The 15,755-nt window shown below is 38.0% G+C and overlaps 4 protein-coding genes across 5 annotated transcripts; all 4 read left to right on the top strand.

Annotated features, from left to right (window-relative positions):
- Positions 1-267: 267 nt before the first annotated feature.
- On the top strand, positions 268-6,911 carry LOC123565769 (uncharacterized). 2 transcript variants are annotated; one of them, XM_045359557.2, is made up of 5 exons: positions 268-455; positions 4,864-4,975; positions 5,373-5,489; positions 5,841-6,051; positions 6,564-6,911. In XM_045359557.2, the coding sequence occupies exons 1-5, from the start codon at positions 408-410 to the stop codon at positions 6,799-6,801; spliced, it is 726 nt and encodes a 241-aa protein (XP_045215492.2). In that variant the 5' UTR covers positions 268-407; the 3' UTR covers positions 6,802-6,911. The 2 variants fall into 2 exon arrangements, with proteins under 2 accessions (XP_045215492.2, XP_045215493.2); XM_045359558.2 differs by lacking the exon at positions 268-455 and adding an exon at positions 1,982-2,140.
- An 80-nt stretch (positions 6,912-6,991) lies between these two features.
- LOC123533215 (uncharacterized) lies at positions 6,992-10,687 on the top strand. The gene is made up of 2 exons (XM_053549791.1): positions 6,992-8,091; positions 8,328-10,687. Exon 2 carries the CDS (start codon positions 8,497-8,499, stop codon positions 9,535-9,537), a length of 1,041 nt encoding a protein of 346 aa, XP_053405766.1. The 5' UTR covers positions 6,992-8,091; positions 8,328-8,496; the 3' UTR covers positions 9,538-10,687.
- Positions 10,688-10,729: 42 nt separating this feature from the next.
- Positions 10,730-12,388, top strand: LOC123541351 (uncharacterized). Its single transcript, XM_045326779.2, has one exon. The coding sequence runs from the start codon at positions 10,730-10,732 to the stop codon at positions 12,386-12,388; it is 1,659 nt and encodes a 552-aa protein (XP_045182714.2).
- A 53-nt stretch (positions 12,389-12,441) lies between these two features.
- On the top strand, positions 12,442-14,124 carry LOC128558878 (uncharacterized). The gene has a single exon (XM_053549126.1). It carries the CDS (start codon positions 12,442-12,444, stop codon positions 14,122-14,124), a length of 1,683 nt encoding a protein of 560 aa, XP_053405101.1.
- Positions 14,125-15,755: the final 1,631 nt, after the last annotated feature.

The following is a 15,755-nucleotide window of genomic DNA, read 5'->3' as shown; positions in this document are numbered from 1 at the left end:
GCATTTTATTCGGTTGTTCCGTATATAGTCTCACTTTCCACGTGGGGAGATCTGTTGGAAAGTTTTCCGAATTAATACAGCTCCAATGGGAGCTATGTTACACTGACTTTAAATAAAAATTGTATTTGTATTGTACTAATAAGTGAATACATTGTACCACAATAGGTGTAAATATACAAATGTTCTATCGGGGACCGCTTTGATTTTTCACAATGGCAGTCAATCACGCTAAATGATTATTTGGGCAGATTCCAAATTGCCGTTTTTGTTTTATGAATCAGTACGAGACAAAATTCATTCAGTTGTGATATATGGTTATACCTTTGATGTTTTTGACATAATAATACGCGACTAAATAATGTCTCAATGATAAACAGAAACTTGTATGAAATATTTATGTTTGCATAATGTTGATAGAACGAAATGGATGGCGTTTTCGCTCGGCAATATCTAGTGTAAGTTTTTTTTTCTATTTACAGACATTTTTTTTTGTAAGTTAGGTAATTTTTTTCCCTTTTGAACATGTAATCCTTGTTTTTCTTGTTTAAATAGATCTTTTTTATATCTATTTGCTTACCGCTCTTACGTGATATGTGTATATTTATCTATTTCTTAAGTAAAAATGCAACCGCCCTTCCTTCTCTACTGTGCGTATAGATTTTTGCAATCCGACATGAGTTAAAAGCAACTACAGAATGTATATGCAAAAGCTAGATCTCCGTATTATATACATTCAACACTGATCTATATTACTTCATACCCCGTCATACGATATATACGTGCCGGCTCAGTAGTGTTAAATACTTCTTAAAGAATTACAAGATCATAAATTTATTTCTATTGCCGTTATATTTGTTTCAAAAGCCGCACTCATGATAAAAATCTGTCCGGTTTTTTTTAATGTTTGAGACTGTCATAAATGCAATGCAGATAAAAAACGTATGATAATACGTTCAAGAATCATTTTACTCCATGATCTGTGACTTAAGCAATTTAATTAACATTTAGCTTGAAACTTGTGCCGTTGGCTGAGCGACATTTTTGCTGATCCCAAGTGCAGCGATTTTGACCCGATCGGCGTAATAGACACATTTGTGAGTAGCTCTATGTTAAAGCGATCCAGTCACACATTTTAGGCGATTTGCCTTTTTATTCTGAGGAAAAAAAAAAAAACAACAACAAAAAACAACAAACAAACCAACAAAACAACCGATGAAATTTGGGTACTATATGGACCAGTGGATCATATTTGTTGACGTGTTTTTTACAAGATATAGTTATAAATTATTGTTAAGAAGAAAATAAACTGTTGTAAATCTTGAAATAATTTAAACAATCATATTACCAATGTTTAACACTTTTACGGGGCGTATGTTCTCGTTGACGATTTGATAAAAGTCATTGTGTCTGAAATCATTCGTCCTCCACCTCTGATAATTTATGTGGGGAACTTTGGCAGTTACTTGCGGAGAACAAGTTTGTACTGGTACAGAATCCAGGAACACTGGTTAGGTTAACTTCCCGCCGTTACATGACTGAAATACTGTTGAAAAACGGCGTTTAACCCAAAACAAACAAACAAACAAACTTTTACTTACTTTATCACCTTTAGTGTCATACATACATACAGTTTATGCCATCTTGGTTGGAATGATTATGTTAAAGAAAATCAGTAAGCTGTGAAGTAGTAGCTTCAATCCATTCATCCCTGCAACAATGCTTTGGAACTTGCGGGTAAGCAGATATCAATGAACCGCTGTTTTGATGCGTTCCAAACGCATCTACTAGTGTAACGCATTTCAATGCAAATAAATAGAAAGAATGAAAGAAATGTACGTATTACAGACCTATTTACCATCGCAGTTGTTACATTTTTTCTTGTATAATTCATTGAAGTATATACGGTAGTTACTGCTATTATTAAATACCCGATTACCTTATATATAAACGATTTTTCTTTGTTGTAAGTCTTTATTAAACAGACGTGTAATTTAAATGCGCTTTGAAAATCGAAAGTTTATATATGCAATATTTAAAGCAGTGCGATAAATAATGGACATTGATATCAAATCTGAATCTGCGTGCTAAAACTAAAAAAAAAAAAGACTCATCAAAAATGCTGGAAAACAAGGAGGACGGGGTATGACTTTTTGTTCACTTTTGTTGGTATTTTATGTAGAACAGATTTCTATTGTTATTAGTCTTTAAGTTAAAAACGCAAATAAGATACAGATTCTGTAAACAGAATCATGACGTTCCCGAGGTCTCATGGGAATTAGTTTTCCCAAAGATCGACCGCTCTGAAACTAGACGCCGCCACTTTATCGTTTGTATAAAACAAAAAAGGGCTACAAATTTACTTAAGAATTTAAAAAGAACTTATGTTTAGATTTCATTTTGCCTTACTTTATCAAGTTTTTGCGACTTTACATATAATGTATATTATAAGATTCTTACATGTATATTAGCTCCGTAGGTAAGAGCGTTGGTCTACGGATCGCGGGGTCGTGAGTTCGATCCTCGGGCGGGGCGTATGTTCTCCGTGACTATTTGATAAACGACACTGTGTCTAAAATCATTAGTCCTCCACCTCCGATTCGTGTGGGGAAGTTGGCAGTTACTTGCGGAGAACAGGTTTGTACTGGTACAGAATCCAGGAACACTGGTTATGCTGCGTTTACACTTAGCCACGATGTCCACGATTTGAGAGAAGCGTGGTGAGCGCACTGGCACCAGATCAGAAAGAAAATGCCTCCGTACGTGTTATACCCTACCCCTAGGTATTCTATAAGAACCATGGTCGTGAACGGGAAAGTGCACTAACCCGTTTCAATCGTACATTTCTCAATTTAAACGCGCAGGTCGGTGAATGGGTACCTAGTATATTGAACAAGCGATAATTTATATTCCATCGTGCACCAGTCACATTGTCTCAATATTCCATATTGCTGAGATTATCAACATATTTTATGTTTTATTCAACGTTACAGAAAAAACTTGCTTGACCTTCCCTAATGAACATCCGGTCTAGAGGTCACGGCAGTGTGCACATGTTTGGCGAAACGTAAACAAACAAAAACAGAATTTAAAAAAATCACAATTTTACACTAAAACTCGAAATGATGAATGAAATTCTTCTTGTATATGATCTTTAATTTGAAATCGTGCATTGGTCTCTATCTGTTCTGTTTCTTTTATTCATTTTGCACATTAATGCTGTATTTTCACATTTTAGCGAACACATGTAGTAAAATGACGATTGACATACATTTTCACATCAGCCAATCAGAATGGTTTTGTAATCTAGAACGGAACTTTACCAGGGAAGTTCAAGCAAGTTTTTTGTGTAATGTTGAAATTACTATAAACTATGCGTTATTTTTCTAAGATAAGATATATTGAAAAAATGTAACTGGTACACAATGGAAGATAAATCACTACTTGTTTGATATTCATAGTACACATTTACCGCACTGCGTGTTTTAGGTATGAAATGTGCGATTGAAACGGGTTAGTATATTTTCCCGTTCACGACCATGGTTCTTATAGAATACCTAGGGGTAGGGTATAACACGTACGGAGGCATTTTCTTTCTGATCTGGCGCCAGTGGGTGAGCGCGGGGACTCGTGAGATCGAATCGTGGTGATCTTGAGAGCACTTGGTGGAATCGTGATGATCGTAACGATCGTGACAAAATTTTTGACAGTCAAAAATTTTGCCACGATTATCCTGATTTATCTTGAATCTTGAGAGAGCGTGATAGAACGTGGAAATCGTTGTAGAGCGTAATGCAGCTTAACAGACCTTAACGTAGCGCATCAGACCTTGATGCGCCATCGTATGGGCATCTTGGTGAACTTGGAAACACGATTCTAAGTTCCAATAGATCTGGAGGTATTCTTACATAGTTGAAGTTGGAGCCAACATCTTTGCCTGAGTTCTGTGTTGAAAAGTTGAGGATATTCTCTCAGTTGGTGCCTTCGGTTTCCACTTAACCATGGTCGTACCCAGCAGGTCTTAGGCCTTCTATTTCTTATTCTCCTTCCTCTCTCTTCTATCCTGCCTTGTTCCGTCCCTTGTTGCTGCTACCGACGAGTAACTATTATAGGCATACACGAAAATTGCAAATTCAGCATCTTGCTCAGCTATTTGACGCATATCTCGTTCCTCTTTGGAATCTCTGGAGAGAATGGGAGGATGATCCATGCCTCCTATTTATACTCCAATCGTGCTCAGAACGTGTCAATCTTGGTCAAATAGTGGCCATAAATCGTAGGAGAGCTTAACAAAACTTGATAACGTGAGGGATCTAAACAGAACGTGACAAAACGTGATAGCATATCGTGGTAATCGTAAGAGAACTTGAGAGAACGTGAAGAAATCGTGGCAGATCTCGATCAGAATCGTGTTGGTTTCGTAATAAAACGCTGCAGGTAGTAACAAAGCGTAAGAAAGCGCAGGAAAGCGTAGAAATAAAAAAATCGTGCAATAAATCGTAGAGCTCCGAGCTTTTCTTTAAATCGTGGACATCGTGGACATCGTGGCTAAGTGTAAACGCAGCATTAGGTTAACTGCCCGCTGTTACATGACTGAAATACTATTGAAAAACGGCGTTAAACCCAAAACAAACAAACAAATAAATTGTAAGGAACAGCAAAACTAAGAAGATATTTTATGTTTATACCGTTTTAGGTAAAATAATGAAAATTCATTCTTAAATCTACATGCTTGGCACAGTTTGGAGTTACCGATGCTGCATAAAGCTGCATGCATGGTAAGGGTAAAAACTGCATTCAAACATTTAATTTTCGATGGTTCTGAAGTGTTCGTATTTCTAAATCAGTTGTGATTTTTCACCGCAGGGGAGAAACAGTAGTCTCGATGTGCTGGGACCGTCCGCCGACCATGGTAACTCGATGACCACTGTCCACCCAATTATACCGGTTTTCAAGAAGTGCAGGGACAGAGATATAGGTATTATTGTCCGTTTATAAATGTATGCGATCAATTACAAAACTGACGCTCAAATCAACAGGGATGAGCAACATATCTAAAGGATATTTAATCTAAAACTGTTTACTGTAAGCTTGACCTCCCTTATTATCAAGAAATTTTAAGGCAATGTACATAGCGGTGGTTGGCATTTTGGTTCTACAGGTCCAAGTTTAGTACAGTATTTTGTCAAAAGGGAAACACATAAGCTACATCATTGCATCCTTTACCTGGATGTCATAGCGCCAAAATACGAAAAATAAATAAATACACAAACGTATTGTAAAACGGTACAAACTCAAGAAAAATGAAACAAAGCCACAAGTATTGTCGAAAAATCAACAAGAGATTACCATTATGTTATTTTCATACAATTCAGGAGATATTGGTTGGACTAACAAGCCGACAGGAAGGCATCAACAACGTAAGAGCATAGATGATTCTGCCACGAAGAGTGTTACACTGCCACCACTACAACGAAGCGTAACGGATCTAGGTAGGTCTTTAAACAAGCGCTATAATAGCGGTGGCGTCAATTAAATTGATTGGTCTACAGTTAGTTTTCGCAACTTACACTAACCACCCTGGGCGGCTTCCAAGGAACAGAAAATTTCCAGACTGCTCAAATCTCGAGATTTTTATGATAGAAAGAAAATATTAACAGAATCGCCTAAAACATGCAAAACATATTCGTATATGCTGTATTCTAGTATTCGTAGCAGAAATCAAGCTCGGGTCATACAGAGTAATAGCCCTTTACTCTTAAATCTAAATCTCATAAACACTAATTTTATACCAAACAAACTAAGAATGTATTATAATCAAATGATAATAAAATTTATTGCAGGATCTTTGCGGACGATGTACAGGAGACCGAAATCACCAACACCTAATTTTACGATGATCAACCGCAGAGACCCCAGCTTAATGAAGACGCCAGACGTCAATTCTCTCATAACCATGTCCAAACCGATTCCAAATTTGCTCGACAAACCGAAGAAGGACGACGAAGAGACGCCAAGGAAAAATTTGAATATCTGGAAAAACGAAGTTAAAAAGTAATAATCTTACTTGCTTAATTCTGGCCCGTCTCGAGGGACTGTATTACGATAGGATTTTTCTTTCAAAACCGAAGATTTCGAATTCCATGTAGAGTTAGGTGCGTTGAATAATTTACGAGACGTCTATACTCTCATAAGTTATTCCGCGGGACGTGTTTCTTCCCGTATTATAACACTGCTAAAATACGGTAACGTCGGCCGAAATTTTTGGAAATTTGCACATATATTTAAGACATATTAGAATCGAAATAACATGTAACTGTACCATATTTTAACATATCTCAACAATTCTATCGGTTATACGACGCGTGTTTAATCCACTCTGGCATACGCCCTCGTGAAAATATTCCACAGGCTTACATAACCACCTCATACCGTTTTGATAAAACATGATCCTGCTATAAACCATTCATTAAATCGTATGTGCATGATGATATTTAACTTTTAACATATTATCAAGATCGTACACGTTTTTCACATGTATTCATATTTTCAAATATCTTTTCCAGAGTTGTTCCCGCACGGCCAGCAATTGCAATCCATTCTGACTGGAAAGCGCCACCTGCCGAGTGGGACGACAGGGACCAGTATATTTACGGACCGAAACCCATATTTTACAAGAACATTAAATACACGGAACATAAAGACTTTGTTGTTAACCCTGAATGGTTGTCCGAGTTTATGACTGTCTCGACGTATTCTCAGGCGTACCGCACATGCGCACTCAGATATGGATGGTGTGCCTAGAAATTATTACATAAATAAAATTTTTAAAATCTTTATTTACACATTTTTTTATACAAGTTAAGAGTTTAAAACAGACATTGTTGAAACTAATAAAAGTTAAAGAAAACTGATCTTGAGCTTGTTCCTTTTTTGTTAATCAGTAATCTCAGACCGTGTCTAATCGTTACTTTGAGAAATCGGATCAGTAACTAATGATCAACTAGAACGGTTTTGGCGATATTGAGTTAAAAGATTTTTTTCCCTAATATTTAGAAATAATCTCAAAGGATGACATACAGAGAAACATGTGCTGAACTAGTCATTGCTATCCATTTTCCTTTCAAATCTAAGTGACTTGTAAGGAGGAATACTTTGCAAAAAATAGCAGATAAACCCAGTAAAAACATTTTCTTCATGTACTCATTCTGCCAAAATACGATATTGCTACCTGCGAAATATCACCGATAGATCTCTGTATTAGGTTAATGTCAAAATTGAGGAAACCATTTTTGTTGAAGATCTATAAAATAAGATTCATAACCGAAGTGCTCGTAAAGGTAAAATATAATTTTCTTTGCTCTTTGAGAGAAACTGCAAAACTTACTCACTTTTCAATCGCAGCTTTTCGTGCACTGCTCCAAAGCTTTGGAACTCCCTTCCCGTCAAGATCAGGGAAGCTGACACGCTAACTGCTTTCAAAAGCCTGCTAAAAACCCACTTCTTTGTACAATATTTTGTTAACTGACCGAACCATTGATGCTTTTTGCTTCTTCTTCTTCATAAAACAGCGTTTTACATTTATGAATTTTGTTAATGTGGAATACATTATTTTTGTATGCGTATTTGTTAGTATTTTTGCAATTTTTCCGTGAAGCACTTTTGAACGTGTACATGTGCATGAAAAGAGTGCTATATAAATGTGGTATAATAATAATAATTAAACCAATCAATCAAACACGTTGTTAAAGATTGTCTTCAGTTAACGCGTCAGTCAAAACAGCATTTTATTGTTTATTTTTACATTTTGAATGAGTTACCCATGAAAAATACTGTATCATGCCAAAATCCCATGCATTATATGATACTAGGTGTTAGAAACATAAATGTAGTTTCTAATATTTGTTGTATCTGACGCTATTTATTTGACGTCTGTTTGGCGTCTTCAGCCACGTGATAATTTGCGGCGTTCGTTGACGTCAACGTCATACTTGTTTATACTTCCGCCCAGACTTTGAAACGTTAACTGAACTGAACGTTAACTGTGGACATTAATTATTCTGATGAGACTTGATGAGTAAGAGACCAAATTCGGTAACTAAATACTGTTAATTTATTCAAAGCGTAATTATTGAACTCGAAGTTATGATATTGAATTTGTTAAATAACATAAAATGAATATATAGACTTTAAATTTTATTTTCTGAATGATTGGATAGTGCAAGCTTTGTTGATGTGAAGTATGTTCAAAAGTACATCTGTTGTTTATATGAGTATATGTATAATTGGTGAGCGTTGTATGAATGTTGTTTGTATGTTTTTATTTGCAGAGAATCGCTATAACTAGAGAAATAAAAGAGTAAAGGCGCATCTCTCGTTTAGTCACTGAGTTGATCCAAGTCCCAGAACAATTCTCGAATGTTCGAATAATCGAATGCTCGAATCCAGCGGTTGATGTAGATCCACTGAAGAAACAGTGACGATACCATTGGATACAAGATGACAGACTCTGAAAATAAAACCTTTCAAGGACTTAAGCGGTCAAGGTCAGCACAATGTGCGCAACTGACGAAACTGTATAAGGAGTTGGAGCAATACATGATTTCTCATGATAATGATGATCTTGTTGAAAACTTGTATGTGAAACTGTGCGACAAATTCAACGCTTTCAAGAACATACATTTAGAGTGCCTAGACTTATGTGACGAACCCGCCGATTGTGAAAATCTAGAACAATCCTATGAGTGTTATCATAATAATTTCACAGAGTTTCAGGAAAGATATGAACAATGGAAGTCATCGAACCAGTATAATGAAAATGACGAAATTTGTAGCAATGCGTCATCAACGTGTAAAATGAAACTTGCGAGTTCCAAAGCTAAACGTTTGATTGCTGAGCAAAAGTTAAATTCTCTTAGAAAAAAACACGAGCTTGAACTGGCGCGCAGAGAAATAGAAATTAAACAGCAAGAACTTGAATATCAGTGTGAATTAGAGCAAGCGCGTATTGAAGAATCGGTCTGGCACGAGGCATTGGAGGAAGAAACTGGTGAACACGTGCAAGATTCGTCATATGTGAAGCAGACGACAGTAAATGATTTCACTTCCGGTCATGAACAGTCTGATAAGAACACAAGAAGTGCACACGACGACTGTGTAATTATAAATACACCTAACAACACTCATTTGGTAACGGAGCAACGTAAGAATGGATCAATGAATCAGAACGCGCATCCATCTGAGAATGTAGTCACGAGCGTTTTGAGAAATACAGACACTAGCGTTTTGAGAAATACAGACACTAACGTTTTGAGAAATACAGACACTAGCATAGAATCAGCTTTTCAGTTGCTGGCAAATACGTTACAAGAAGGATTCAACTTACCAAAGCCGGAGCTCCTGAGATTCAGCGGTTCAACATTGGAATACTGCAAATTTGTGAATAACTTTGAAACAAACATTGACTGTAAAGTTCGTGACGACAGGTTACGACTTAGTTACTTGATCACTACTGCGACGGAGAGGCAAAGAGTGCAATAGAAGACTGTGTATTACTGAGTCCAAGTGAAGGTTATAAACGAGCAAGAGACATTTTGTACTCACGGTACGGTAGGCCACATAACATTGCTAGAACTTATGTAGATAAAATTGTTAATGGTCATTCCTTAAAGGCGTCCGACACTAATGGTCTTTCAGATTTAGCACTTGAAATGAGAAAATGTGAAATTACTTTGTCTCAGTTAGGATTTAAGTCAGACATAGATAACACAGACAACTTACGTCGCATTGTGAGACGTTTGCCTATGCACGTCCGCGGTAAATGGGTAGATATTGCACACTCAATTACTGAGTCTGGTAGGGAACTGTGCTTTTCAGATCTAGTGAACTTTGTAGAAGAAAAGGCTCGAATCGCCACTTCCCTATATGGCCTTGACCTTGCAAATGAGAAGAGTCATGGTAAGATTGTTATAGATCGAACCTTTAAGTCAAAGCCAAGTCCTGCACCTCGTAGAAATAATGCTGTCAGTTTTGCTACGAATAGTGCAGTAAACAATCCTATGTATAAGCCGTCACGTAAGTGCTATTGTTGTTCAGGTAGTTGTAAAGATTTAGCTTCATGTACGAAATTTACAGCCATGAATTTAAATGACAGGGAACAGTTTGTAAAAAAGAACAGACTTTGTTTCAATTGTTTAAAGGGCAAACATTTTTCTAACGTTTGTAGAAAATCTACTGGGTGCAATGTAACAGAATGTAAATCTAGACACCACTTTCTTTTACATAGTTGGGTAGATAGTAAATCTGATCACACAGATCAACAATCCGTCGTAAATTGCGCAACTAAAAGCGGATCTTATGTGAAGAACTGTTTAGGTATAATACCTGTACTTGTTAGAGGTAAAAGTGGGACGTACTGCAAGACTTATGCTCTGCTTGACGAGGGAGCTGACCAAACATTATGTGATGAACGCTTGTTGAAAACGCTGAACCTACCCTCTAAACCTGTGACGTTCAAGATGTCTACAGCAAGCTCTTCCGGTATTATCGTCGAAGGACAGGAAGTTGAGCTGCACGTGCAACCGGCGTCAGGTGGTAACGACGTTACGTTGAGAAAAGTTTGGTCAGTGAAATCTCTTCCAGTATCAACTAGATCTGCTGCGAAAAACGCTGACATCCGAGATCTACCATATTTATCTAAGATAGAAACCCTGAAATCGACTCTAGCATTGTGATGCTTCTTATTGGAACAGATGCACCACAGGCACATATACCCTTAGAAGTGCGTTCAGGCCGCCATGATCAACCCTACGCCATTAAAACTCAACTAGGCTGGGCAGTGCGTGGACCTGTTACAGACACTACAACACAGAAATCAGCTAATGTAAATTTTCAGCAGTCAGCTGATGTATTGTTACAACAACAACTTGAGAAAATGTGGACTACGGACTTTGATGACAAAGTGAAAGTAGAAAGAAATTCAATGTCTCTAGAAGACAAGAAAGCTTTAAACACTATGAACTCTTCGTTGAGATATGAAAATGGACATTACAAACTGAAATTACCATGGCGTGACGAGAAAGCAGTAATGCCTAACAACTTGACTCTTGCGCATGCGCGACTCGAACATTTGAAGAGGAAGTTAGCACGAGATCAAGAGCTGCATAAAATGTACACAGCATCAGTAACTGACTATATCCAGAAAGGACATGCACAGGAAGTAACACACATTGAATCTGATAGTAACCGCGTGTGGTACTTACCCCATCATCCTGTGACGAATACTAATAAGCCCGGAAAAGTGAGAGTTGTATTTGACTGTGCCGCCAAATACAAAGGAATTTCCCTAAATAGTCAACTTCTACAAGGACCCGACTTTATGAACAGCTTGGTTGGCGTTTTAATCAGATTTCGTCAAGAGCCCGTTGCTATAGCAGCCGACATCGAGGCTATGTTTCATCAGGTCCGTGTCGAAGATTTAGATTGTGATGCCCTACGGTTTCTATGGTGGCCTGAAGGGGACATGACTCAACAACCTAGATGCTATAAGATGCTGGTACACCTATTTGGCGCGACCTCATCCCCAAGTTGCACAGCATATGCATTAATACGAACAGCGTCGGATAACGCGCATATGTATAAACCAGAGGTAGTCAACACCGTTAAAAGGAACTTTTACGTTGACGACTGCTTAAAATCAGTTTCTTCTGATGAGAAAGCAATCGAGTTAGCCGCAGACTTGCAGTCATTGTTAAGGAGAGGAGGATTTCGTCTGACGAAATGGCTTAGCAATAAGAGAGATGTCGTTGAATCTATCCCAGAGTCAGAACGAGCGCGATCTATAATGAATCTTAGCAAGAGTGACAGTTCGCCAGTAGATCGTGCCCTCGGTGTTCAGTGGAATGTAGAAAAAGATGAACTCAAATTTAAAGTGCAATTAAGTGAAAAACCAATAACAAGACGCGGCATCCTTTCCATCGTCAGTTCCATATTTGATCCCCTTGGACTGGTAGCACCAGTAACTCTACGTGCAAAGGCTATAGTACAAAACCTATGTAGACAGAAGCTTTCATGGGACGATCCTATCCCTGAAAAAGATACGTACGAGTGGAAACAATGGTTAGATACTCTTCCATATTTAGAATCTGTCTCTGTGAGAAGATGTTTTAAACCACAGGACTTTGGAACCTTAAAGAATGCCCAGCTACATGTATTCTGCGACGGTTCTCAACTTGGTTACGGCGCATGCGTGTACTTGAGATTAAAAGATGAAAAGAACCTGATTTCATGCTCTCTGGTTGCTGGAAAATCACGACTAGCGCCAATAAAACGACATCTATTCCAAGACTTGAACTTTCAGGAGCAGTTGTCGCTTCCCGGCTTTATACGCTAGTAGCAGACGAACTAGAAATAAACATTGACAGTGTGACATTCTGGACAGATTCTATGATTGTCCTTGGATATATTAAAAACGAAACCCGGAGATTCAAAACCTTTGTTGGAAATAGGGTAAGTGAAATTCATGATGTGACGTCACGGGACCAATGGAGACACGTAGATACGGCTTCCAATCCAGCAGACGTCGCTTCTAGAGGAATGCATGCCAGTGATTTTAAGACAATGAAATTTTGGATGCATGGACCTGAATTCCTTCAAAAAGATGAAAGCCATTGGCCAAGCCACCTAACTAAACCTGAATTAGACGACGACACTGAGCTGAAAAAAGAGGTTGTCGTCAACACAACTAGTGCAGTTGAATCCATTCAAAGTATAATAGATAGATACTCCAGTTGGACGAAGCTGAGAAGGGCCGTTGCTTGGTTACTAAGATATAAGGTATACTGCAGACGTAAACACTTAAACCACACCTTGGGACTGAGTGAAGGTGACTTGAGCACCAATGAACTCAACATGGCAGAACATGCCATATTAGCGTTGGTTCAACGTACGTCGTTTACCGATGAGAGAATATATCTACAAAATGGGAATTCTGTAAGAAAATACAGTTGTTTAGCATCTTTGAACCCGATTATACACCATGACCTGATCAGAGTACAAGGACGCTTACAATGCGACTATCCAAGCAAATATCAAGTCGTACTACCTAGCAAACACCATGTAACAAAACTAATAATAAAACATATCCACGAACATAATGGTCATGTTGGAAAAGAGCATGTACTTTCTATGTCACGTGAGAAATATTGGATTCTACACGGACCTAGCGCAGTGAAGAGTATTTTGAGATGTTGCATCCCATGCAGACGACAACATACACCGTTAATGACCCAACAGATGGCGCCCTTGCTTGACGAGCAGACAACACCGGATATGCCACCATTTTCCCATATTGGAATCGATTATTTCGGACCATTTATTGTGAAGACAGCTCGTGCACGAGAAAAGCGTTATGGTTGTATTTTCACGTGCCTAACGTCGCGTGCGGTACATTTTGAAATTGCTCACAGTCTATCTACTGATTCCTTCATATCTGCCTTTCAACGCTTTCAAAGTCGACGTGGACGCCCACGGAAAGTCTTCAGTGATAATGGAACCAATCTTGTTGGAGGTGAAACTGAACTACGAAAATCATTGCAGCTATGGAACCAGTCCAAACTCAGTGGATTTTTTGCTCAGAACGACATTGAATGGCATTTCAACCCTCCGAACGCAAGCCATATGGGAGGAGCATGGGAACGTTTAATTCGTTCTGCTAGAGTTATATTGAAATCTCTCGTCCGAGAACAACTACTTAACGACGAGCAGCTGCTTACATTAATGGCTGAAAGAGAGAAAATACTAAATGACAGACCTTTGACACCCGTTAGCAGTGATCCCAGAGACCCACCAGCATTAACGCCGAGTATGCTACTGCTAATGAAATCAAACCAGTGCTTACCTGTTGGTATATTTAAGAAGCAAGATATATACGCAAAACGGTGGTGGAGACAAGTGCAGTATCTCGCAGATGTATTTTGGAAACGATGGTTGAGAGAATACTTACCACTACTTCAGAAACGTCAGAAATGGCAACGTAAAACTGTAAACCTGAAGAAAGATGATGTAGTTCTTGTTGCCGTTGACAACGTTCCCAGAGGACAGTGGCCACTAGCCGAGTGGTTGACGTGAATCTTAGTAGAGATGGCCTAGTTAGAAGCTGTGTGATCAGAACTAAATCAGGTCAATTAATTAGGCCAGTTACTAAACTGTGTCTTCTTGAGGCTTCAATGTAAATTTGATCCTAACATTTTTCGAAGCTAAATAATAATTATAACAAACAAGTAAGAGCCAAGTTTTGTTGTACAAATTGTTATAAATGCGCTACTTATGAATTGTCTTTATGAAGCGTAGATAATTGTTTTTTGGTTAGATTTCGTGCACCTTGCATAGATTAACTAATTACGTGAAATATGTCATCAACTTAAGAATTATTGATTATTGATAAAGCATGGAAGTGTAATTTTTTGAAAAGTTTATTTGTTATGAAATGTATGTAATTTCATAGTGGGGACTGTTAGAAACATAAATGTAGTTTCTAATATTTGTTGTATCTGACGCTATTTATTTGACGTCTGTTTGGCGTCTTCAGCCACGTGATAATTTGCGGCGTTCGTTGACGTCAACGTCATACTTGTTTATACTTCCGCCCAGACTTTGAAACGTTAACTGAACTGAACGTTAACTGTGGACATTAATTATTCTGATGAGACTTGATGAGTAAGAGACCAAATTCGGTAACTAAATACTGTTAATTTATTCAAAGCGTAATTATTGAACTCGAAGTTATGATATTGAATTTGTTAAATAACATAAAATGAATATATAGACTTTAAATTTTATTTTCTGAATGATTGGATAGTGCAAGCTTTGTTGATGTGAAGTATGTTCAAAAGTACATCTGTTGTTTATATGAGTATATGTATAATTGGTGAGCGTTGTATGAATGTTGTTTGTATGTTTTTATTTGCAGAGAATCGCTATAACTAGAGAAATAAAAGAGTAAAGGCGCATCTCTCGTTTAGTCACTGAGTTGATCCAAGTCCCAGAACACTAGGTGTGAGGGCACGCAATCTGATTAAAGTACATCTCGAATTAACGCTACGCTTTGGATATGAAGACGTGCTATTGATAGACTAGCTCGTTCTGACGACTCTTCCGCAAGCCAGTCAGAGCTTTGCTTTCAACATTTTGAAAGTGAAAGCAGAAGTTCGAAAAATCTATAATTAGCCTGGGTTTTTCATGTTTACAATTCTTATGACGACCACATCATGACTGCGCCCTCGTGTTTTGAGATCGTATGTCACGCTACGGACTTGGTCACGTAAGGGGAGAATATGTGCCAGACAGCCGGTTAGCTCAGCCGATAGAGCACTCGCCCTGTAAGCGAGGGGTCCCGGGTTCGAGCCCCGAACTGACTGCACATGTTTCTCACCCTGTGACATTTGACGCTACTTTGATGGTTCAGACAAATGCTTGTTGAAACGAGTCAACTGATTGGTTCAAATAAAAATAGATTTGCGAAAATAAAAATAGCAATATCGGAGAAGGGTCATCCTCAGAACTTCGTTTAGAAGATCAAGTACTTTAGTCAAATTGGAGGGCACGAATTCGTTCGCAACTAAAATGTATCTTATGGTTTTCCATCTTCTGCATTGTTTTCATATAAAGTATTCCTTGTCCCAAACGGCGAAGAAACAATCAAATAATGTTAAAATGTAGATTAAATAATACGTTATTTTCATATTTTCAGATAGATAATA

The sequence above is a fragment of the Mercenaria mercenaria genome, chromosome 8 (assembly GCF_021730395.1).
Source record: "Mercenaria mercenaria strain notata chromosome 8, MADL_Memer_1, whole genome shotgun sequence".
NCBI lineage: Eukaryota > Metazoa > Mollusca > Bivalvia > Venerida > Veneridae > Mercenaria > Mercenaria mercenaria.
Note: the sequence above shows the minus strand (reverse complement) of the source record. Positions and strands in the feature narration are given on the sequence as shown.

Excerpts from the sequence above, each read along its gene's own strand:
- LOC123565769 (XM_045359557.2), top strand. The coding sequence starts at position 408 with ATGTTGATAGAACGAAATGGATGGCGTTTTCGCTCGGCAATATCTAGT. Across the intron at positions 456-4,863 it reads TTCGCTCGGCAATATCTAGT|GGGAGAAACAGTAGTCTCGA; the intron begins GTAAGTTTTTTT and ends TTTTCACCGCAG. Across the intron at positions 6,052-6,563 it reads TGGAAAAACGAAGTTAAAAA|AGTTGTTCCCGCACGGCCAG; the intron begins GTAATAATCTTA and ends TATCTTTTCCAG.
- LOC123533215 (XM_053549791.1), top strand. The coding sequence starts at position 8,497 with ATGACAGACTCTGAAAATAAAACCTTTCAAGGACTTAAGCGGTCAAGG.
- LOC123541351 (XM_045326779.2), top strand. The coding sequence starts at position 10,730 with ATGCTTCTTATTGGAACAGATGCACCACAGGCACATATACCCTTAGAA.
- LOC128558878 (XM_053549126.1), top strand. The coding sequence starts at position 12,442 with ATGATTGTCCTTGGATATATTAAAAACGAAACCCGGAGATTCAAAACC.